Raw genomic sequence first — 24,094 nt, forward strand, 5'->3', positions numbered from 1 at the left:
AGGGACAATACAGTAGATATATATATATTCTTACCAATTACACATATGAAATGCAATAATGGGTGATACAACGATGCTCCCAGGCCAGTATCCCACCACCTTCCACAGAAGCTTTAGGAGGAAAGCTAAAGAACCTGTCCAGATAAGAAACATATCCTCAGGAGATCACATACCAAACCCCTAAGCAATTACCTGTGCTCAGAAACAAGAATTCCTTATTTTCATATATCTCAGAGCAAGTCAGGGAAACTAAAGGCCAGGGATGGTAAGTGTGCTGACTTACTCCTGGCCTACAGATATAATGTTGGGTTTGGGGTGGTTTTTTTGCTTGTCATAGCCTTTTTAATGGGAGTTTTTGTTTTTTCTTTGGGGTTTTTTTAGAGAAGTTAGGCCATATCTATGATTTCAATGAAATTAACATTTAAGTTAAGATACAGCTGTTGTTGAGATCAGATTAACAAGTGGTTTGTGCTTTTCTTATTCTGCATGTTGGCTTTCTTACAGGGCCATATATCAGAATCTGAAGTGCACAAATTTTAGTAAAGGCTAGTTCAGAAAAAAAAGCTGTGCCTGGCACAGTTGTCTGTGGTAAGTACAGCAGAGGGTGGTTCACTTCAGCTCACACAGGAGGAGATGCACAGATGCACGTACAAGACAATTCTCAACCGCATACCTGCGAGCTGCAAAGTAGCACTTCTCAGTGGATTGGAAGAAAACAGATGCCTCTGCCTGCTGCAATGTAAAAACACTCTCAATACTATAAAAATGTGTACAAAAGAAGCCAGGGACCAAATGGTACTTGAAAGATAAGCAGGATGTTTTGAATCATGGCTGAAAGCAAATGAGTCTAAATTCCCTGTCTTCCAAAAGACCTTGTGGGTGGGGAGGAACTATCGTGACCTAATTCCTCATTTCCAGATGGATTTATTTTTCCCTGATAGAAGCATGCCTATTCACTGCAAAGTTTAGCATTTCTAGAAAAAAAAAAATAATCTGTGTGACTCCACATAGCAAGCAGAGGAAATAATGCAGCTGCTGGCTCATGACAAATAAAAAATCTTCTGTGGTTACTAGCAAAATGTGACATCCAGGGTTATTTGTCAGACCTACTACAGTTCATAATATGATCTCACAAATGGCTGCACCAGCATGAGTGGAAGCAAGGGGAGAAATGGGATCACTTCTTTCAAGTGATTTAATTAGAATTATAGGCTGGGATAAATAACAGAAGGTTCCTGCCTTCTTCTTTTTAACATTTCCATATATTTTCTTTTTTTGCTTCTAGTCTTGTAAGCAATCATTGCTTTGGGCAGGAACAAAGGCTGATCCTGCCCTGCATCTGCTTGGATGATAACCTGTAGTCAGAACCATAGGGAAAAAGCATAAGAAATATGTCAAGCTTAAAAGGACCCTTCCTCTATAATATTCCATTAACCAGTAGTTTAGAATCTTCATGCATTTTCAGAGCACACTAAAACTGTGAAAGAATCATATCAGAAGTATTGCTCCTATAGTTCACTGCTACTTGGAAGAGAGTTTTAAGGAAAAAAAAAAAAAATGTATAAAATAAAGATCTGGTCAGAGAAAGGCACCATCATACAGCTGCAGTAATTATTGCAGTTCAAATACACAAGCTGTCATATGCACAAATACAGGTGTATTTCACCAGTCTGCAGGAATTACTGAAAATAAAAGCTCACAAAAAACCTATAACAGAGGGGAAAATAGTCATGGTAGAGCAGCCCCAAAGTAGTGGAAGGGTCGTGCTCTAGAGGCACTCAAGCTTTAGCAATCTGGCTGCTGTCCCAGAGGGACTCATCACCCACACCACCTAGGTCAAACTGACAGCATATCAGGGAAACTTCTCTCCCATGCACACAGCTATTAAACAATGATCAGTCTAGCTGCTTATCCAGAAAGATCCAAAAGATCTATCGTGTAAAACAAAACCTCATTGTTCCCAGCTTTTAATAACAGTTCTCTGAAAAGCATCTCTAATGATCGTGACCACACAGGCTTTATGGGAGAGCAAATCACAGAGGACAGACCATACATCTTTGCCCTGGGAAAAGCCATGGAGCGTTTCTTCCTGGACCCTATGATCAACTGGAAAAGCAACTTTGGTTTGGGAGCAGCTGGAGGGAGGAAAGAAGAGGAGAATATCACAAAGGTTTTCAAACCATAATTGCTATGAAAATGTTGTCTTAGAAGGATCTGCTTGCTACTTCCTGCAATACAGCAGCTCTCAAACACACAAAGACCTCCAGCACCACCAGGAACATGCAGAATCTCGTAACTATCTGACCTAATGGTAACTCTTCCCTTTCCTTCCTCCCATGAACTAATGTCCTGGGGTTTCTGTGAGTGTTCACCCTAAAGCCTTCCCAATCAGAATGTACACAAATAGGAGCAGGCACATGCCAAGTCAACTGACACAGGCATTTGGGGATATTAGTGAAAAGGGGAACAAAGGAACCCTGCAGAACTTGCCTTCACCAACTGCCCTTCGTTCTTTTAATTATTTCTTTTTCCTACTCAAGTGTAAATAGTGCTTTAATGGTTTCCTTGAGACAAACTATTCCGACAAATGTTTGTGGAGTTAATAAGGAATTCCCTGCTCTGTGAGTAGGTAGATGTTTAGACAGTTTGATATTGGAAACATTACACAGCCTGTGCTGTAGCAGTTCATAGGAAAGTTTGATGCAACATCAGTTTCCTTTTCCAGTCATGTCACATTGCAATTTATAGCAGTAGACCATGAATGTAGCAGCTCCAAGGAAAGCATTCTGCAGCAACAAAGGGCATGTCACTGCAAATAGCACCATAATCCAAGCACCCGTTTGCAGGCTTTTGGGGTGGTTTTTTTGTTTTTTTTGGGTTTTTGTTTGTTTGTTTGTTTGTTTTTGTTGTTTTGGTTTGGTTTTTTTTTCTTAATTAGACAACAGAAAGGATAAGAGACCCCAAACCCTCCCACTTACTTGTAGCAGAATGACTGGTAACACCTATCAGACCTTAACCCAGACGAGGAGTCCACTGGATGAAGTGTTGTAAAAAAAAATATTAAGTCCCTTACCTTTGCAGAAGTCACCTTGTCCTGCTTACCTGGAAATATCATCTACAGGTACTTATTTTGCATCCTAAATCCCAAGCTCTGCAGGAGAGACCTAATGTTTTTTCCCCTGCTGCAGATGCTCAAGATCTTCATCCAAGCTCTCTTCAGGGCCTGATTCAATCAAGCAATACTCTGGCCAGTACTGCTAGTAAATAGGAAAATTTTATTAAAACAACCCCCACCCCACCCTGGAGCCACAGTAACATGGAACAACATTTCCCCATGGTTGTTCAATCACCATTCAAACAGGAGACAAAACAAGACTTTCATTTTGAAGTACCATTTTATTTTCAATTAGGTTTGCATACAGAGCTTCAGCCTAGCTCAGACCAACTGTGCACTGCAGTAGCTGCAGGGATGTAGGGACAGGGGTGCCTGCATGCTGGGCCTTGGCAAGGCCACCTGGGGTGGCTTTGCAGGGCAAGGTTTCCGTAGCAGCCTGGAGCAGGGAAACAGGGGTGGCTTTGGTGAGAGGACAGCAGAAACTTCCCTCTGTCTGACAGAGCCAATGCCAGCTGACTCCAAGACAGACCCACCCCTGTCCAAAGCTGAGTCCATCAGCAGCAGTGGCAGCAGATCTGGAATAATGTATCTAAGATGGATGAAAAAGACCAGTGCAACTGCAGCTGAAAAGAGAGTGAGAGTTTGTGAGAGAAACAACTGTGCCAACACCAAGGTGGGCAGGAAGTGCCCCAGGCACCAGAGCTGAGCTTCCCCTGCAGCCCATGGAGGCCCATGGTGGAGCAAAGATCTACCTGCAGCCTGTGGAGAATCCCATGTGAGAGAAGGGGAATGCCCAAAGGAGGCTGTGAGCACGTGGAAAGCCCATGCTGGAGCAGGTTTGCTGGGTAGTGACTCCGTGGGGAACCCAGCCTGCTGGAGAAATTTGAGAACTGTCTCCTGTGAGAGAGACCCCATAAAGGAGAGGGGAAGAGTTTGAGGAAACCTCACGATGAGGAGGAAGGAGCGGCAAGAACTGATGAACCAACCACATTCCCTGTCCCCCTGCACCACGATGGAATGGAGATAGAGAAAATCTGGAGTAAAGATAAGCCCAAGAAAAACAGAGGATGGGAGGAAAGCATTAGGATCTGGGTTTATTTCCCATTATCCTACCCTGATGTGTATGGTAATATCTTAATTTTTCTCCAAGTCAAGTCTATAATTGGTGATCAATCTCTCCCTGTCCTTTTCTTGACCCATGAGCTTTTTGTTTTATTTTCTCTCCCCTGTCCAGCTGAGGAGAGGAGTGATGGAGCAGCTTTGGTAGGCACCTGGTCTCCAGCCAGGCTCAACCCACCACACCACCGCCTCTACAAAGCACCACCTTACATGCTTTTCAGAACACCAAAGCAGTGAAGTAGTATTTGCACAAAAAAATTGCATTATAATAGCAAAAAATGTGTAAACATTTTTAGCATTGCTCAAATACAGCATCTACCTCGAATACTGGGCCACATCCCTACAAGATGGGATGGGATGAGCATGTTGTGGGAGATGTCTCTGAACAGGGCCTTACTGTGTTTGCAAGACATGCTAAGGGCTGCTGTGAAGTCCCCCAGTGCATTCTGCAAATCCCCTGCTCAGCCTTTAAGCCAAGGCCTGGCTCTGTTTTGACCAACACAGTCCAGATATCCATATGCAAGTGGCACCAAAGGAAGAATTTGTCCAAACTGCATCTCAACTTTATCTTTCAGCTTCATAAAATGTGTCCTTGGTGTTGGTTCTTCGTGTTGTTCTCTGATAATTCCAAGCGGCCAAAACTTCCAAAACTTTTCAAAGTGACCTCTGGTTGTGGTGACCTGCCTTGATACTGGGGATCAGACTTTCTCTAGGAGACAACACAGGAAACTCCTCTTGAAGTAAAATGGCAACAGGGAGTTCACTGCTGCTGAAACCAGACAGCATGAACCAGCCTTTTAGAGTACTGAGAAACTACAATCCAGTTTTTAATGTGAAAGTTTCAATAGAAGAAGTTTACCATAGAGCTCTGTATTGCTGGACCCTCTGTTAGAGTGTAGTCCATGAGTCAAACTCCAGCTGTTTGGGTTGTGGCTGCATCAGCAGTAGATTTGATCAGTCACAATGCTGAAAGCCCTCCATGGCTCGCTGCTTCATGGCCCCTTCCTCAAGTACCTGTTCCAGTAAGATCTGTTTGCAAATCAGAGGTTAAATGTGGTCCAGACAAGGCCTGACAATCAATGCATACTGTACCATGGTAGGGGCTTAAATTAATTTAATGCTTTTTTTGCCTGTAAATTAATTTCTATTTTAAATAGCTCGATTGAGCGTGGACATATGGGTATTTAAACTTCCCTTAAAAGTTCCCTTGCAAACCAGACTTTTGGATCTCATTTCTCTCTGGCACAGCAGGTAAAGAGGAGCGAGCACACCCATTTGATGTTGTCTAGGGAATTAAAAAATGAGCATAATGAACACAGCCTCTCTGCTTTTCTGTTAATCCACCCTCAGTGCCTGCCTACACAACAGCAGCAGAGAGTGCACTGTCTTTGCCTGCAGCACTCACTCCACTGTGGAAGAAATAATGGCTTTTGTGCTTTCTGTACTCTCAGATCCTGACGGTCCATGGTCAGACACTCACACATTGATGCCTGGTCTGGCTCTCCCATCACAGCCAGGTTTCTGGCATAGCTTTGATAAACTATCAAACTACTTATTTTGAAAGCAAGATATGGAGGAGGAAGAGAAGAGGTAAGCCTGAACTATTTCATGAAATTCACAAACCAAGAAAACAGGTCACAATTCTGTCCAACCAAGCCTGCAATCCTCCTCAAGATGCACAGAAACTATTCAAAGCATAAATACTCAATGAATGCCAAACCTACACAGTCAGGCAGGTTTCTTCTCTCTGTAGGAGCTTAAGGAGGGTCTCTTTACATTGCTTACACTTTGTTTCCATGCACAAGAAGTCTCTGAGAGGTATTTATTCCATTCACATGAAAAAACAATTTCATGTACTTGAAAGACAAAAAGGATGGCAGTACAGAAAGTTTTCTTCATTACAAAGTGTTTTTCCACCAGGCAATTATTTATAAGAACTTTTGTTAACACTGGAGTTGAGGCTCTGGAACAAAATGGATATATTGTTTACTAGCTTTGCCAGTCGATCTCCTCTTACAAAACCTCTCCCTTCCCCCTCTCCTTTTCCAGCCAAGTCAGTCCCCTGCATAGCTCAGGAGTTTCTTTTGTCACCAAGATCTCCTTTTCCACAAATTGTCCCTTGAATAATGCCATCTTCAATGTAGTGGCCCGAGATATCCGTGCTCCGGCAGAGGACTGTGGAGGGGATCCGGGATGAGCGTCGCTCCTGGCTCTTATCCTCAGAGGAGCAGCAAATCATCCTTTTCATGGTAGCCCACATCTCATCATCTTTGTATGAATAAATTATTGGATTCATGACAGAGTTCAACAGGGCCAGGAGAAGAAACCACCTTTTAACATGCTGAATCCCACAGTCAGTACAGTTCAGTCCATCAAGCAATAAGACAACCAGGCCAGGGGTCCAGCAGACAACAAAGGCACCTAGAAATATAGGAGACAATAAAAAGAAAACCAAATCTGACTTCAAAGTTCTAAGGTTTTGGAGTATTTAATATCTTACAAGATTATTGAGTTTGTCAAAATTCTACACAAAAATGAGAAAAGCAGGAGAGGACAAAATTCTAATGACAGTAGCAAGATTATATCTGCTACAGCTTCTATGCCAAGCCCCGAGCAGGAGGCAGGGCAGCTCTCAGAAGACTGCAGGGAGCAAGAATCTGAGCTGCTGACAGCATCAACTCAAACACACATGGGAAAAGGTCATCACAACAATGATTTATCCATGCTGATAAATAAACAAGAGCTCTGGAGCATTTAAAAGCAGAGAACTGGCACTGGAACACATTTCCTGTGTTCATCTCCTTCGTCTGCTGGAGGAGAAGATATCAGGTGGTTCACTTCCACCACTGCCATAATATGAACTAAAGAGACAAGTCTCCTGCCACCCCACAGCTGACTCTGCAGTGCCAACTAATAAGACAGATGTCACATAAGTTACACATGTCCTGGGAGGGAAACCCACAGCTGGTGTAGGATGTGCCAATCCCTGCAACACACAAGCACTGCGGGCTCCCTGTCAAAGCTGAGCCCACCTCCTTCCACTGCTCCCTCCCAGGCTCTGCATGCTGAGACACAGTAATTCAGCTGCAGGAAAGAAATTTAGCTACACAGGAAAAGAGAGGAGAAACAAATGGATGAATTGGTGAAGGTGAAGGGAAGGATGAAGCGGTCAGGGCAAAGAAATGAAGGGGTGGGGTAAAAAAACCAAAAGCAAAACAGAAAAAGTATGAGGAAGTGCTTAGTGGTGGGGGAAAACACTGCGAGAGAGGCAAAAAAAAAAAAAATCAAAGGGAAAATGAGGTGGAAGAGATCTTAGACTGAACATAGCACAAAGAAAGCATTAAAACCACAGCTTAGAAGGCAGTTTAATATTGCATTTGCACCTTCCCATATTCCTGCACACCCCCACCATAAGTGAGGGTGAGCAGGGCTAACATTGCTACCAAATGCAGCCTCAGCCACAAGCTGGAGAGGGGCCCTGCACTGCCCCATCTGCCCCTTGGTCCCCCGTGATCCCTTGCCCAGAGCCCAGGGAAGGAGTAGCCATGTGCATGATAATACTAACTTAGCACAAGCCACAATTGCTGTCTGACATACAGAAATAGAAAATTACAACTCTGCCCAGCAGTCACAGTTTGAACAATGTACCAAGGAAATTCCAACCACTTATCACAGCAGAATTTCCCCATTTTGGAGCTTAGGAAAAAAAAAAAAAATTCAACAAATAATAGCATCTACATGCCTAAGAGCTCTCTGGGGATGTGGATATCTGTTCAACAGTTTTGGTAGAACAAGCAAGTCCACCTCATCTTTTCAAAGCTGCTGATGTTCCCATCTCCGAGCTGTGGAAGGCAGCAGTTGGAGGGAGCCTGGCTCACAGCAGGAGCCAGGCAGTGCCAGAGGCAGTGCCCAGCAGCAGGCAGGCACCCACCAGCAGTGCTGCACACATGGGCTGGGGTCAGCAGCACCGACACTTCTCCCCACTGAGGACTGCAGTAGGCATTGCCCAGATGACAGGCAGGCCATGATGATATGTTCAGGGGATTTGTGTGATTTAGCAAGCACTAGGATTGCTGAAAAATGTATCCAGGACAATGTATTGTGGATCTTGCTGCAACCTTTTGCTTCTGGACTACAGACAAAATTCAGCTGATTTACTCTGTTCTAGGCAATACTGAATAGAAAGGCAAGAGACCATTTCTTCAGAAACTGAACTTTCTACTCTGCTGTACCAAGATTTTTGTGATGCTAAGTGCTAATTTCATGGTGTTAGTTTTGAGATACTGGTTAGCATCAGTAACATTCCTCCATTGCCCACTGGCACTGGGAGCTGCATGCTGCTACCACAACACTTGTTTTCCCTGGTCAGTCTCTGTACTACACACTGGTTTGGCTCCTGCATGCTGAGTAAGCTGTTGTGAGTAGGGCACCAGCTCTCTCTTATCCTTTACAATGGACAAAACACTGCACAGAATTGCTGTCCTGGGCTTCACCAGCAAATCCCATCAGTTTTAATAAGTGCTGTAACCCAACCACCCAGACAATACTGTGCCTGCTTAAGTGTCTCAGCAAGTGCTCACACACAGAGCTTTCGCTAACAAGGGTCACTGGCAAGGCTGCCAATCCACCAGCTGCATGCAGAAACTGAGATGGTAACAAACCTTTCTTAGAACAGACACTGAAAGTACTTTGACCACTTGTATCATAGAGAGTGCAAGGTGCAACCACGCTTTTATGGAAGTCAGCAGGAGAGGAAAGAGACCCCAAAAGGCACATCTAACAAAAGACACAGAAATCCCTCCTTCAAACAGAACCCAAGATTGCAGGCAGGAGCAGTCACAAACTCACTGTCTATCTATACAAGCAAAAGCCTAAAAGGTTTCAAAAGTAAGGGAAGATAAAAGGCACCTGCAGGCATGTTTCCCCACATTTCCCATGCCCGAAAACAAGGACAGGGCAATGCAGTGTCCAAGTTCCTGGATAATGCTTTCTTGGGGCTGCTGCTTTGACCCCATCAAAAACACATTTTGCTTTTAGTACCACAGAGATGAAAGTGAGGCACGTCTCAGACTTGCAGCCTTGCTCAGATTTTGTTATTTTTATCACCAAGCTTTCAGAGGGAGCCATGGTTAAGCATAAAAATATACCTTAGTCTCAGCCCTTCAGCAATTTTCTTGTTTGCAGAATATTTATCCCATAGGAGCTCCCCTCCCTGACAAAGTGACACACTCCAAAAATAATTTAACTTCTGGGACTCATTAAAATTCACAAAAGTGACATGAAATACAGCCTGACTGCCACATAGATTAGAACAACTTGGAGTCTCTTCACCAGATTATGGGAGATCACAATGCCTCAAGGTTAGTTTGAGGATTTTCCATTAGATTTAACCATGGAATTTCTTGTAGATTACATCATCTCTGTTTAAAAATTAATTCCTGTGCATCTGGGAGCACTACAGATGCTTCAACAGCATCATTTCATAAACTCCTGCACATCAAGGCTGTCTCTGAGCATGCCAACACTTAGAGGAAAAAAAAAGTGCAGTAGGTTCCAGATGTCAATGCCACATGTGCGACCAAGTTAAAACAGCAAGTTACCAATCAAACTATAAATTCACTGAAACTGAAAATCATCCCCTCCAAAGTGGCTATTTCAGCAGGAATCTCACTGCCAGTTTCAGAGGAGCTACCACATGCACAACCACCTGAAAATCACATACCCACACACCTGCAGCCACTCTTCTTCAAAGCCACAGTCACAGGCTGAGCTGGGATTATGCCACCAGGTCAGACCAAGAGGATTTTAGCCCCTTTTTTCCTGGTTTCACATCTTCCATTTACAACTAGATAACAACCTGTGGTTCAGCATGCCAAGGGGAAAGCCTTACTCCTATGCCATGATGGACTATTTTAGGGGTTATGGCAGGAGCATGCAGATGACAGAGACTTGACTCCCAGCCTCTGGAAGGGACCCTCCAAGCCAAAGTGATGGTGCAAGCTGTGGTCACCAGGAACCCATGAAATGACACTAAAATCTCAATACCCCCAACTCTCAGCTGTAGGGCCACAGGAGGGAAGCACCCAGAGAGGACAGGGGTGTTTTGCTGGAAGGGCAGCCAGCCACAGCCAGCCTTACCCAAGGAGGGAGGAGGAAGAAGCTGGAAGGAGCAGCATGCCAGCAGTACCCAGCTACACAGCCTCCTTCCACAGAGGAGGCAGCAGAGGAGAGGGATTTGGTCCTGAATCTCCCATGAAAGCAATAGAGCACATGCACAGGAACATTGGGGATTATTATGCATTATCCAGCACAGCATCTTGGAATGGACTTTTAGTTAAGATGGTATCAGGTGTGTACTCCAAAGCCTTTTCAGATGTTCCAGAAAAAAACATTTAAAATAACTGCTTTGGGTGAAACCCACGTGCTGCACATAACTCTAGGCTCTTGCATGAGTGGTTATAAGCAGAATTTTGGAAGAATCACTTTGGTCACTCGGTGACTCATGGTAATTGGAAAGCCCAGAAAACAAGCTATCTGGTTTTTAATGCATTTTGCACACAGTACTTGAATGACTTGGCCAGGAGAGCACATTTCAAACTGTTTAAAAAAATAAGATCTCATTCTTGGAAATAAATGGTTATAAAAAGCCCCTCGGAGTCAAAATTTGGGGAAGTGATATGAAGGAACATGCCAAGATACATTTCCTCTGACCCGTGAGCTTGAAGTAGACTGTACACCCAGCAACACCAGCACTAATTTAACTTCTTTGGAAGCAGGCTCTGTTTGAGTTTTGTTTCTGACTGACAAAGTAAATATACAAAATTAGGATCTCTAAAGCAGCACTCAGGCTAAGTTAAATTTGCCTAGTCCAGCACACAATAACATTAAATGTTCTGCCTTAATTATAGTTCAATTTCATGGCTGAAAAGCCATATGCTGTGAGTACGGGGAAGCTAATGCTGATCTTCAACCCATAGTCCTAAGGCCCCACTCCCTAGGAAAAGAAATACCAAGTTCAAAATGAGATTTTAAGTGGGTTTTATTTCCACACAGCAGCACAGTCAGAGAACACTGAAGGCTTGCCACAGGCTAAAGGACCTTGAGGGATGAGGGAATGGCTGCCACCATCCCTATCCCTCCAACTCCCACATTGGCTGCAGGGTGCAGTTCTGCTTCAACAGAAATGCTCAGAGAACTGCTTTTAAAAAGTGCTCTGTTTTCTGTCTCTTTCCAATGCAGCAGTTAACTACAGTCTACTCATCCCTATGCATTAGGGCAGGATCGTATTTGGAGCAATTCAGAGCTTTTCTGCAGGGATTTTCTTCTTCCAGGTGAATGGTTTAGGTTTCACTGCACGGGAGCTTAGGTGGGGCAAAAGATCAAATCTTGCTCCTGCAAGTCAAGGGCAGAGGGACAGGAACAACCACCAAACTGACTCTTAAAGAACAGCTGGAGGATGATTTAGAAGGAAAAGGCTTTGGCAGCAGACAAGCCAACTCCAGAAGACACAGAAGTATAAGTGAGAACCTTGTACGTGCTTGAACTACCGGTCCACTTTGTTTTACAAAGTCAGGCACTGTGGAGTTTATTGGATTTCAGCTTCTGAAGCTCTTTAAGACATCATTTGGTAGACAAAGGTGTTATGCAGCACAGCACTATTATTTCAGAAAAAAAACCAATAAAATCAGATACCAGACTGTGCAAACAGCATCCAAAAACTGCAAGGGGAAGAAAGTGTCCTCAACTTGAACTTCCTACCCTGGCAAGTCCAGGGTAGGAAAAATGAAAAATTACACTTTTCTCCCAGAGCTCTCTAATACTACCCTGCAGTATGGCACACCTGTGTCCCAGGTATACATGACCACCAGCTTTCCCAAAAGCTGCAAGCTCTGCTCATCCAACCTCAGAACAGCTGTTAGAGCAGTAAAGCCATATTTATGGGTTTAGAGTCCACCACCACCTGAGGCCAGCTTCACAAATGTCTCAGTGTATCCCCAGTTCCCACCTAGAGCCCTGCTGACATGATATTTGGTTTCCAGGACACATCTTGCTCAGATTCACGTAATTCTGGAGAAAATTGACTGCTACAGCTGATATTTGTTCCAAGGATCAGTCACCTGATCTGTTCATCTCTAATTTACTGTGCACTACATCACAATTCCCTGATGAAGTGATCCGAGCTGCTCAAGTATCAAGAGTGTCTTTAGGCTAGGACCCAGGGCAAATCTCATGTTATGATTTAGAGATCTATGGCTAGACTGTACCATCATTTTATAAAAGTATTTTGCACCATGCAATATCCACATAATGAAGGTGGATCCTTCCCTTGAAAAGCAAACCTCTATCAAAGTCACAGACCCACCAGCCATTCTCTCCTTTCCCCAGGGAAGGGGCATTTCCAGGGGGAAGAAGTTTCTATGCCCAGGAAACAGCCAAGAGGAAGATGTGCAAAGAAAACTATCGACACCCAGCATTAGTGCTTGTGGCCTTGTGCAAATATTATAAAGCATTATTTTGAAAATGTTCTACTAAGTAATTATAAGCCATCATAAGCCTTCTCCAAAGTAATTTTGTATCTTTCTGCTAAAAAAAAAGAAAAAAACCAGCCGAAACCCTTTACCTTCAAAATTTCTCTTTTGTAACAATGCGCCTACACTTTTCTTCTATGTGTTGACCAGTCCTCTGTCTCATGTTTCTGCATAGTGCAACAGCTCTTTCAGGGTCTAAAGCTCACAGAAGTCTAGATGCCTCCAGCACTTGAAAGTTCAGTGAGGTTTCTCTGTGTGAGGAGGGCTGAGCAATTTTTGTGGAGTTTTTTGTTGGTTTGTTTCAAATAAAAACTAAACCAAACCAACACAAACCAATTCACTGGCACTGCCAGCCTTGCCCACCATGGTTTGTAGTCTCTTACCTAAGACAGTCATGACAGTCTTCATAAGCTTCACAGGGGTTCTCCTCCGGCTGATGGACCCGCTCGTGTGTGAGGACAAGACGTTGGTTTTCCTCTGGACGTACATGTAGATTCTTATGTAAACCACCACCATAATGAAGAAGACAACCAGGTTTAAGACACTCCAGAACACCAGGTAACTCCTGCTGTAAATGGGTGCCAGGGACGAGCAGACAGCAATGTCACAGAGGCAGTTCCACCCCAGGGTCGGAACAGCACCCATGAAAATAGCAATGGCCCAGATGGATATGATTAGGAAGGTGACTCTCTTCTTGGTGAGGTTGCTGTGGATCTTCATGCGCATGATGGACATGTGGCGCTCCACGGCGATGACCAGGAGGTTCACCAGGGACGCCGTCAGGCTGGTGTCCAGGAGACCCTGGCGCAGGAACCAGCGGTTGACGGTCAGCGTCTTCGACACCGGGCCCGTGTTGAACATCAAGAACACGTAGGCGATTCCAGCAAAAAAGTCTGCAGCCGCTAGGTTGGCCAGAAGATAGTAAAAGGGAAAATGAAACCTCTTGTTCTTCACCACAGCTGCTATGACCAAGGAATTAGAGATAAAAATGAAGAGGCAGAAGAAGGTGCCAAAGCACAGAACACCGATGAGCTGCGGTCCTGTCCACTCATCCGCCGTGTCCGTCTTTGTCCTGTTGTAGAAGAAGTCCATGCGCCTGTCATAGTAGCATTCGTTCATCCTGGATTAAAGGCCCTGCATCCTAGGGAGGGTGGGAGGGAAAAAGGAGGAAGATTAACAATCAGCTAATAGTCCTTGCTTCAATCACTATAGCTTCCTTTTTGGGGGCCAAGGGGTTGTGACAGGGACACGAGAGGGTGTATACTTGGAGGTCTAAAGTAAAAATTCAAACTGTACAGGGTTGACACAGAAGATACTCTGGAGGTCCATAGTGCATGATGCTTGGCTGAATCAGGAATTTAAAAATATTTTCCTACTTTAAAAATTCCAGCACAGTTCTTTTGCACAAGCAACAAAGTGGAAGTTAAAAAAATTACTTTCTGGAGGTCATGGAGAAAATCTGAGCAACAGCCAAGCCATTCTTGCTGTGAAATCCCATGTTTGAGCCACAGCCCCATCATTATTTCCATTCCTCAGTATAGCCAGTTGGGATAGGGAAGCATAAATCATAACTCTTCCACTTTACTGACTAAGCAATAAAAGGCACATTACAGAAAAAAAATTCAATTATATATTAAAAAACGTAAAAAATGTATGTATATAAGATACTAGAGGCATATATATTCTGAGTGCATATCTGTTATTTACTACTAGAGGACTTAAGTCAATGTGCTGAAAAGGGAAAAATATTTTGTAGATATTTGACTATTCTAAAGACAGGAATTATTTTACTGGGCTCTCAAGCACCACACAGCCCAGTTATCTTTAAAACCAAAATCCTGTTCCCTACCCAACCACAGGCTAAAGCAAGCCCCAGGAGCAGCATAGTGCTGGGGTGTATTTCTCATCCCCACCCAGTACTATTTTGGACACAGGGCTATTAAACCTGCTGATGGAGAGGGAGTGCAAGTTCCAAATTACATCACACTTCTGCTGCTCTGGAGAGGTCAATGTCAGTTGCTTTGGCAATTTCACTGCCTTTTTTATGAACCTGCACTAATTTACACAGGAGATCTGGCAGCAATTACTCATGGCTGCTGGACCCCTTGCAGGGTCTCACGGCTCAGAAGGGAGAGTTTGTGTCTGATCATCACCAGCCCTCACATTCACTGTCAGTATCTGAGGAAGGGTTTTAGCAGTTCATTAAGAGATATTGTATAGTTTTAGCAAAAGCCAGGAACACAGCCATGGCACAAGATCCTAATCACACCAGATATTATAAGTGGCAACCAACCAAAAACCTAGAAGAGGTGGTTACAGGCAGAAAGATTTTAAAAAACATAGGGCTTTCCACCTCTGCAGCTAAAATTGTTAACAGATAAACATCAGGCTCACTTAGCCTGTTATTACTCTGTGGTTATTTTACAGTTAAATCTCATCTCCCCAGGGATTGGGAAGCAAATTAAACAATCCCCAGCAGACTGGTTAATGCACCACTGTTATATTAAAGATTCCTTCCAAGCTTTGAACTAAAAAAGTCCATCTTTTGTCATTTATGTTATGCTACCTGTGTTATTTCATGCAATATTTGCAATAATTTTAAGTCAAATTACACTATTCCATAATTATATTTTCAGAAAATTTATCTTTTTTAATTTTCCATTTTTCTGAACTAGCTCCTTAGCCTTTTTTCCTTGATTTTTCTTAATTCTCACCTAGTAGTCAACATGAAAGCAGGCCACTTGACATTGTTGTCCATTTTATTACCCTCAAGAACCTGGCCAGCCACTTTTTTCACAAAAGTCTGTATTACTTTAAGCATCAAATTTAAACACATAGTCAGAACTAAGAACAGCTACTTAAGGACAAGAAGTGGAAGGAAACAAGTAAATCATCCCTTGTGCTGAAATATTACAGAGCATCTCTCCATCTAAAAATAAAAAGCCTCAGCAATGCAGATCCACTGCAATGAGTCAACTGGAATTCAACGCCCACGGCTCCCTGTTCAGGGGAACAAGGGGGAGCTGGGCAGTCAGCACCCTCTCCATTCTCACCTAGGAGCCACTCAAAAATCAAATTCAGTCTGTAAGTGACCAGAAGTCCCTGAGGAGCTGCAGAGAGCAGCTACTTGAGTAGCCCAGTGCTGGGAACCCTGCCAGCAGAGAAACCTCTGCTCTAACACATCAAGGCAAGAAAGGACTTACTGAGCTTGACATTAAGCTTTTGCAGAACAGCCCAAATGCCTGCAAATAGAAGCAGCATTTTGGGCAAGAATGGCAGGGAAAAGAAAAAAAAAAAAAAAAAAAAACACAAAAAACCCAAAAAGACAAAACTGTGAAAATTACAGGGAAGGCTTTCTGAACATGTTGTATCTTACTGTGTAATCATCTCAGCAGATGAATCTCTTGCTTGCAGTGACAGGAGAGTAAAGAAATCTACAGCTGCTTTTTGCCTCTCATCTGTTTAAAAGCTTAAATAAATCCAAAATATCAAACTATGAATTTATTCTAAATACTTCAGCTTTATGAGGTCCCATCCTTATTTGAAGTAGTAACCAAAGGAAAAAAACATTCACACATCCATAATTCTCCACTGAAATAATTACACTACAAACACTTACTGTCACACAGCAGAGCTCCAACGACAAATGACTTTGAAAGAGATGTCTTGAGGAATTGAGGTAAGATGAGAAGGAGCAGAAAAGCATCCAGCTGAGGTCTCAGAGTCACAGGGCAGACTCTGGAGATTTCCAAATGGAAGCTGCACCAAAGCAGAAGCTGAACTGGAGCAAGTTTACATCCCAGTCCTTGGAAGTGGCAATGCCACACTTGGCTGTCTGCAGCCTGTGTGCAAAAAGCACTCACAACAGCAGGGGCCTTGCAGACAGTGCAAGGTTTTCTTCACACCTTTGTCTGAAGTCCTCCCAGCAGAATGAGCCTGGTCTCAGGGGAGCTGTACAGCTGAGACAGAGCTATGCAGCTGAATCCTCAGAGGTCCTGCCCCAGTCCACAGCGGGCACAGGGATAGGATATTCCATAGTTCCTGGGATGTGACATGTCCTAGCAGGACTTTCTTCTCCAAGGTCTTCTCTTCTGCAGCCAAATCAGAGATGATTATCTTAATCAGGGCAGAGTTAAACTTAAGAAGAAAAAAATAACCCCTAAATATGACCCTTTATTAAAAATAATCCTTAAATATTACATATTTCAGATCTGTTTATTAAGTACACAAGAATTTGAGTATTCAGGCAAAATACTGTTCAAAGTTAGTAGAAAAACAGCTAAACTTATCAGTCCAGACTTAAAAAGGCTAGAGAGTCATCCAGAGTCTGCTGCAGAGAGCTTCCCTGTTGTGCTACTCACTTAAAGAATTCCCTTATTTTGCTTTGAAATTGATAGTTCTTGATAGTTCTTGGGTTTTTTAATGAGAAAGGACAGCAGACAATCTCTATTCACCTGTTCTACACCACTTGGTGTTTCCTATCCCATCATGCAGATCTCCAGCAGCTCTCACATACTGCATATTCTACAGGTGAGCTGAGCTAACAGCTTGCTCTTTTACTTGCAGGCAAATACATCAAAACTTGTCAAGTGCCAAAAACATACCCTTGTCTAAAAGGTTCTTTCCCTCATTTCAACTTATTTCATTACCTCACTTCAACCAACAGTAGCCACAAAGATCACAAAGTGATGGACTATGAACTGCATTTTCCTCTACCACTCTTGAGTAAACATTCAAGCTTTTTCTCTTTTTTGAGTGGGAAAAATCCTTTGTTCCAAAAAATCTCAAAGGATTTGGGATTTTAGCTAAACTGTTTTCAAACTTAAAAGCACACTTCAAGAATTCTTCCCAATATACAATATCTTGAACATTATTTGTCTTAATGACAAAAATATATATTTTAATTGCTTATAAATTCCTCTAAGACAGTATAACTCCTACCAAGTCAGAATATGTTCTTCACTGTTCTTTAAATAAAAGTCAAGAATTTGCATGACTGTGTAGGAATACATTACACTAGCTACCTGAATAAAGAGTTAGTGAAATAAAACATCACCTAAATAATGTTTTCAACAAAAGGTTTGGCTAGTTGCAAGTTTGCATGCTTTAATTGTTGTTATTCAATTGGAATCTTGTTTGCTTCAATAAATTCTCTGAAAATCTGTATATTTATAATGAAATTTAATATCAGCTATAAAAGTCAAGGATTTTGCCGATTGAAAGTGATTAAAATTAAGTTTAATTAATTTTGATTAAAAATTAAATCTGGCCTGTAAATCAGCTCTAAGTTGAGCTACTCATTATTGATGCAAACATTTCTGAAGGAAAAAACAAATAGTATTTAATGATAAAGTCATTATAAAATTTAGCCTGCAAGCCATAATGCAATTCAAGGCACACTCCCACGGTTTTCTTCCCTGTCCATTAAAAACCAAGATGTTTCAATACATTGACTACAACTGTATTGAAGGGCTGGCATCAGTTTGGGGAACTTGGATGGCTTCTGCCCTGTTTCTGTATAAATGCAAGAGGGAGGGAGCAGACTGGCCTGGAGTGGCACAAAAAGCTACAGTGAGAGGATTCAAGCCAGCTTCAGAGATGGACTGAAAGGTCCTGAGAGCAAAACGGAGCCTTCAAGGAGGACAAAAGTGGTGAAGCCCTTTAGCAGGGCAGAAAGCCATCTCAGGGGGGAGGGAGGGTGTGTGCCCAGGCAGAGCACCAGCCTGGTTTACTGAGCTGGCACAGGAATTTCTGTGCAGAATTTCAGGGTATTGAACACGCAGCAGGATGCGCTGTGAACAGCAGAGATCCCAGAGCCAGCGCGGTCCGGGCAGGTCTGTGAGATGGCGCAGAGGAGCGAGCTGTGCCCAGGCTCAGCCTGCCAAGCAGGCAGCCTGCCAGCTCTGCCTGAGCACTTGGCCTCCTGGCTCCCCTGCTCCATTAGCCAAGGCCAGGTATTAAAGACAGATCTCCAAGAGATTTTGAAACTTATTACAAAAGTTGCTCTGCAGAAAGCGGAGTTTATCACAATGACTGATCACAGGCACAGGTGGCATACTGTGAAATACTCTCTTCACATTCAGACTGTCGCTGCAGAGAAATATCAGCAGCAATTGCCTACTTGCACACATTCCTTCAGCTTTTTAAATCTACCCTACAAGCAGCAGATGGCTCTTGCAGAGCACCACAAAAGGTGTGCCTGGAGATTTGCAGCCAGCACAGCCCCTGCCAGGGCTCCCCAGAGCACAACATTTGTCTGCCCACACCCTGTGCCACAGGCAGACACAGACACCCTCTGTCCAGTCCTCTTCTTCTGGACAAACCACCCCTGCTGCTTTTGTTTTCCTCACTACTGAAAAGCTCTGGCTCACCTTGCTCCCCAGAGGAAGGCACAGGCAGAAGGAAGGCAGGGTGCTGGGCAGCCAGAGCTACACCAGCAGCAGTACCAGCTCACAGTGGGAATTGGTTCCTTGTTCCCTTCCACACCCTGCTGCAGGTATGGCCACGGAGGGAAACACAACCCAATGATTGCACAGTAACCCAAGAAACCCATCCAGGTTACCTCAGCTTAAAAAGAAATACCAGTGCAGAAAGGGGTGTGTAACACAGCAGAAGCCAAAAATGTTAATATGTAACTGTAAGGAAGAGTTTTGTGAGGTAAGTGCTCTGGTTCACTTTTAATTGTCTTTAGTAGTTTATTAATATTATAACCAAAATCAATTTAGATAAACAAACTGAAAGGAAGCACATAGAGAACACAAAATTATGCATACAAATATATGTAAACTGAAGCCTTTTTTTTCATGTGGTACTACTAGAGGACATAATTGAAACCAACATTCATTTAACAGGTCTTACAGAGACAAATTATCTCAGAAATGCAACTGTTTTACATTTTGTTTATTACAGAAATTGTGCAGGCACTGCCTGTACTTGAAACAGCATGGTACACAGTACACTTCAAGGACCTGAGAATGTACTTTTTCAAGAACATTTTTTAAATGCAGTTTTACAAATTAAAAAAGTTATGACTAAAAAACCATGAGGCCAAATGAATAAGTTTTTCAGCCAGAGAACTTGCTTATTAGTAAGGTAATCTACTTTTGGTTTTGCTTGGCTCTATTAGTTTCTTTAACTGTAGTATGTCCAAGTTCAGATAACTTGCTGAACTCAAATCAATCACTCCCAAGCCTCATTATCCCACTACCTTGGTCTTCAATACCTTTTAGACTAAGGAGAGCAAAGTGCCACATCCATTTTCTCTCCAAGCCTGTTTCACTTACATAATGTTAACTTATGGAAAGTGCAGCAGCACTCATACTTCCACCATGGTTCTGGATATTTCCAGTAACAGTCCATTTCTGTGGTGTTATCTTTTGGACGGGGAAGGGAGTGGGGCAAAAGGAATGAAGATGATTCTTTGGCAACTCTTAAGTGTCTGTGGTGGGAACATTTGAGGTTTTTATTTATCCTACATCCTGAATTAAAGGTACCATATAGCACACCAATGTTATATGGTACAAATAGAGAGCCTCAAGAAAAGTATTAAACCTACCAAAAATACAGATCCTCAAGACTAAATATTTAAAGTTTCAGAGAGAGGAAGTAGTACCACCAGCCACGAACCACAGTGCTCTGTACACACAGTCTGATAAAAGGCTTAAAAATCACTGTCAGGGCACACAAGAGTCACCCTGTGCATGTGAGTGTCGGAGCTGTTCCTCTGCAAACTGCTGCAGGCTGACACCGACAGCTGAACTGTGACACAGAGATACAGGGACACCTCCACCTAGGTATTACAAAGCTCAGGCTCCAGCTCCTGAAATCCCTTTAGAACAAAGCTGCTCTAATGCACTAAATTGTCTGAAAGCTCTGATACATTGCAGAAATTTGTTAGGGACAGATAGCAAGTAACCCACTTGTTACCACAAGTTTAGACTTCAGACTTTGGTAATTTAAGACTTTCTGAAATTATGGTTTACTAGATCTATATATGGAGTTCAAACTAAAAACTTCACTGCAAAGCCTTCATTTAGTCTCCTTTAAGTGTGGTTCTGGAAGGAGCTGGCAGGTCATCCTATAATGCGGAAACAGACACAGCATTTAAAGTATTTAAAAGTCATTCAAACAGCCTATACATTGTGAAACATGCCGAGAAGAAAATACCTGTTCTGCTTCTAAAGTAAGTTTCCCATTTCTGCAGAACTTCCAGGTCCTCTCACTGATCACTACCAGCTCCATTTTACCATTCAACAAATCAGCTTTCTTTCACAAAACCTACAGAATGCAGACACACACTATTTCAGCACAGTCCCAAACAAGTCAAATTTACTCTTTATTTTCAGGACATACTGATAAGGACCTAAATCACACCACTGCTGATTAAAACAAGTCACTTCACTGCATCTGATCTGTTAGGAGATTCAGAGCCTGGATTCACAAGCAAATGTGTCAGTGGAGCTGTTAGAAATAGCACACTCCAAGACCTTTTTGCTCAAGACATTGAAGTTGGCCTAATGGCATAATAGTGGAATTCAGGTATGTCAGTCTTTAATTCTAATATCCAAGGTAAATACATTCTCTAGACCATCAAGTCATATACTTCAGAGATTTTGTTTCATTATCTGATAGCATAAAGCCTATGCTGGAAGACATTCCTAAAAGGTCAGTGTAGCACAGGAGGATAAGGACACAGCCAGTCTAACTTGTCTGAAACTTTCACCTAGCATTCTGAAAAAAAAGCTAAATAACATCTCTCAGCTTTGCATGGTGGTAAGAACTGCTGCTTCTTTACTGATTATGTAGATTTCTTTTTTGGGGCTGTTTGATTTGTTTGCTTTTAGTTTAATTTTCAGTACAGAGATAAGCATAGTGAAATCAGATTTTTCACCGTATAACTGGATTTGAGTTGTGCTTTCTACTGCACCTTTTCAAGGACCTTAAGAACATGCAAGAAGCCACACACGCAGCAGTTTAAAGAACAAAGCTACAGCAATGCAGCTTACCAGTCTGCAACAAGAAATCTCTTTTTCTAGACTCATATCACAGTTAGGAGAGCAGATCTAAGTACATGGTCTCTGGAAACACAAGGGTACAAAACTGCTTCCTCTCCCTCTCCCCCCGGCCCCTACTTTGTTTCCTTAAGGGAAAGAACGTATCATGGAAAATTTTTTCAGTGTATTGCATGGGTTAAGATAACACCGTATTAAAAATCGCTTAACACAAGACCCTTTGCCGGCGCCCGCAGTCCGTACGAGCTGCCCGCGCCTCAGCAGGGCAGGGCCCCCGTGCACCCAGGGGTGTGCAAACGGAGTCTCGAGTGCTTGCAGACTCACGTGTGTGCTTCTGAACGCGACGTCTCCGTGCCCGCACACACCGCGACGTCTCTCCGGGACAGAGCGGCAGCTCCGGGCGCTGCCCCGCCGGGCTCGGGCGGCGCTCCGGGCGCTGCCCCGCCGGGCTCGGGCGGCGCTCCGGGCGCTGCCCCGCCGGGCTCGGGCGGCGCTCCGGGCGCTGCCCACTCCGCTCACCGGCACTGCCCGGGGCTCCGCTACTACCGCAGAGAGTTTTACAGAACTGAAGAAGTTTTGCCAGCCCGAATCCTGGAGCAAAGGCGCATTGCTCCCGGAGCTCGTCCAGCCCGCAGTAACAGCGCTCCTTCCCACCGCTGCCCCCTTCACCGAGACGCCGCCCCGGGACGCGCCCGCCCCGCCGCCCCGGCCCCGCGGTCGGTGGCAGGGGCTGAGCCTGCCCGCCCCGGCCCCACTCACCGGCAGCCCCGGCGCGGAGCGGAGCAGCGCCAGCGCCGCCGCCAGAGCGGGCTCGCCCGCCCGCCCCGCTCCGCGCCCCGGCCCGCCCCGCCGGCCTTAACCCGTCCGGCCCCGCCCGCACCTGCCCCCGGCCCGCGAACGGGAGAGCTCGCCCAGGAGTTTGTTTCCTCCCCGGGGCCACGGTTTGGCTCTCCCGCGGCACGGGCGGCTGTGGAGAACGCTAGCGACACCCCCGAGCTGCACAAGTCCAAAGTGTGCGGCCCGAAAAGCCCATCAGAAGGTCCATCATCATTCACACGTTAGGAAACAAATGCAAAACCCAGATAAAACTGCAATAACCTCTGCGAATAGATCCTGACAGTACAGACCGGTAGAGCACCACATGTAGCTGTTCTTTGAAACAGTGTAAAAAGCAAAAAACCATTTCACACCCAGCAATGTGATACGGAAACTTGGCAGCTCGCACCACCTCCAAGGGGCCGGAGTGAGCACACGCAGCTTTGCAATCAATGGCGGTCAAACTCAAAAGTAGACAGTAGTACAAAATCACGTTTATCTGAAGCCTGTGATCAAGCGGATCTGACCCATTGTTACCTACCTCAATCACTTACTGGGCCAGGCATATACCCACATAGCGCAGACCTAGGCACAGGTTTGCTCAGAGCTGAAGAACTGACTAAACAAAATCTCAGCAGAAGATCTCTGTCCCACTTCTCAGAAATCCTGGTAACAATTACAGAATGAAACTTAGGTGTTAAAGGCTAGGTACAACCTTGCACGTGAACGTTATATATGAAATGCCAAACAGACTCCATTCCAAATTTTTTTCTGTTTTAATCACAAAAAAAAAAAAAAAAAAAAAAGGAAAGAAAAAAGGAAAAGAAAGAAAAAAGGAAAACCACAGAATAAGAGCCAAAATCTTATTGACCCTATTCCCCACACTTGAATGCTCACCTTGAAGATGGCTCAGGAAATTTTCTTCTCTTCCTTCCTGTCCACGTCTCATCAAGCTTCTCATTGTCTCATCCATTTCTAGCCCCCTTTTGTTAAGTCCTATAAGCAATTAGCAAAAGCTTCCTATTCCCAAAGAACAAGACTATGAAAGGCAACATCCCTTTTTCAGAGCAGCACTTTGCAAAAGTTTATGTTCCAGCTCTGTTTCCATTACTGTGCATTACCTCCTTAGCAGCTGGAGTGGGACCACCTCTTAGCCAGCAACTGTGTTCAAATCTGTATTAATGTGCAGAATTCAAAGTCAACATATGCCAGATTTCCTGTTACGTTTCACCTCTGTGGAACAGAGAGACAGTAACAGCCTCCAGCCAGTGTGTCTTATCTCCTTTTTCAAGAGGAAAAAAAACAGAACACCAGATGGTGAAGATAAGAAGTGGTTTCTAAGCACATTAGTGACCTGCTCTAATATGGTAGGGCTGAAGCAGCAGTCTAGCTAGCAAGCATTTCATATGATTCAAATCATAAAAAAATCAATACCGGACAAGAAAGCTTTATGATTCCATTACAGAAATTAAGTCTTAAAAACAGTTAAGAATTATTAAGTATTC

The 24,094-nt window shown here is 43.7% G+C and overlaps 1 protein-coding gene across 6 annotated transcripts; it reads right to left on the reverse strand.

Annotated features, from left to right (window-relative positions):
- Window positions 1-3,376: 3,376 nt before the first annotated feature.
- On the reverse strand, window positions 3,377-22,637 carry LPAR3 (lysophosphatidic acid receptor 3). 6 transcript variants are annotated; one of them, XR_009487493.1, is made up of 6 exons: window positions 21,768-22,034; window positions 20,929-21,039; window positions 16,382-16,853; window positions 13,146-13,903; window positions 5,959-6,655; window positions 3,377-5,263 (listed from the first exon to the last, which is right to left on the reverse strand). XR_009487493.1 is itself a non-coding variant. In XM_059854134.1 (5 exons), the coding sequence occupies exons 4-5, from the start codon at window positions 13,879-13,881 to the stop codon at window positions 6,306-6,308; spliced, it is 1,086 nt and encodes a 361-aa protein (XP_059710117.1). In that variant the 5' UTR covers window positions 13,882-13,903; window positions 16,668-16,853; window positions 20,929-21,039; window positions 21,768-22,038; the 3' UTR covers window positions 3,377-6,305. The 6 variants fall into 6 exon arrangements, 5 of the variants coding, with proteins under 5 accessions (XP_059710117.1, XP_059710113.1, XP_059710115.1 ...); XM_059854134.1 differs by having other exon boundaries at window positions 3,377-6,655; window positions 16,668-16,853; window positions 21,768-22,038; XM_059854130.1 differs by having other exon boundaries at window positions 3,377-6,655.
- Between the last annotated feature and the right edge of the window lie 1,457 nt (window positions 22,638-24,094).

This window comes from Haemorhous mexicanus, chromosome 9 (genome assembly GCF_027477595.1).
Source record: "Haemorhous mexicanus isolate bHaeMex1 chromosome 9, bHaeMex1.pri, whole genome shotgun sequence".
NCBI lineage: Eukaryota > Metazoa > Chordata > Aves > Passeriformes > Fringillidae > Haemorhous > Haemorhous mexicanus.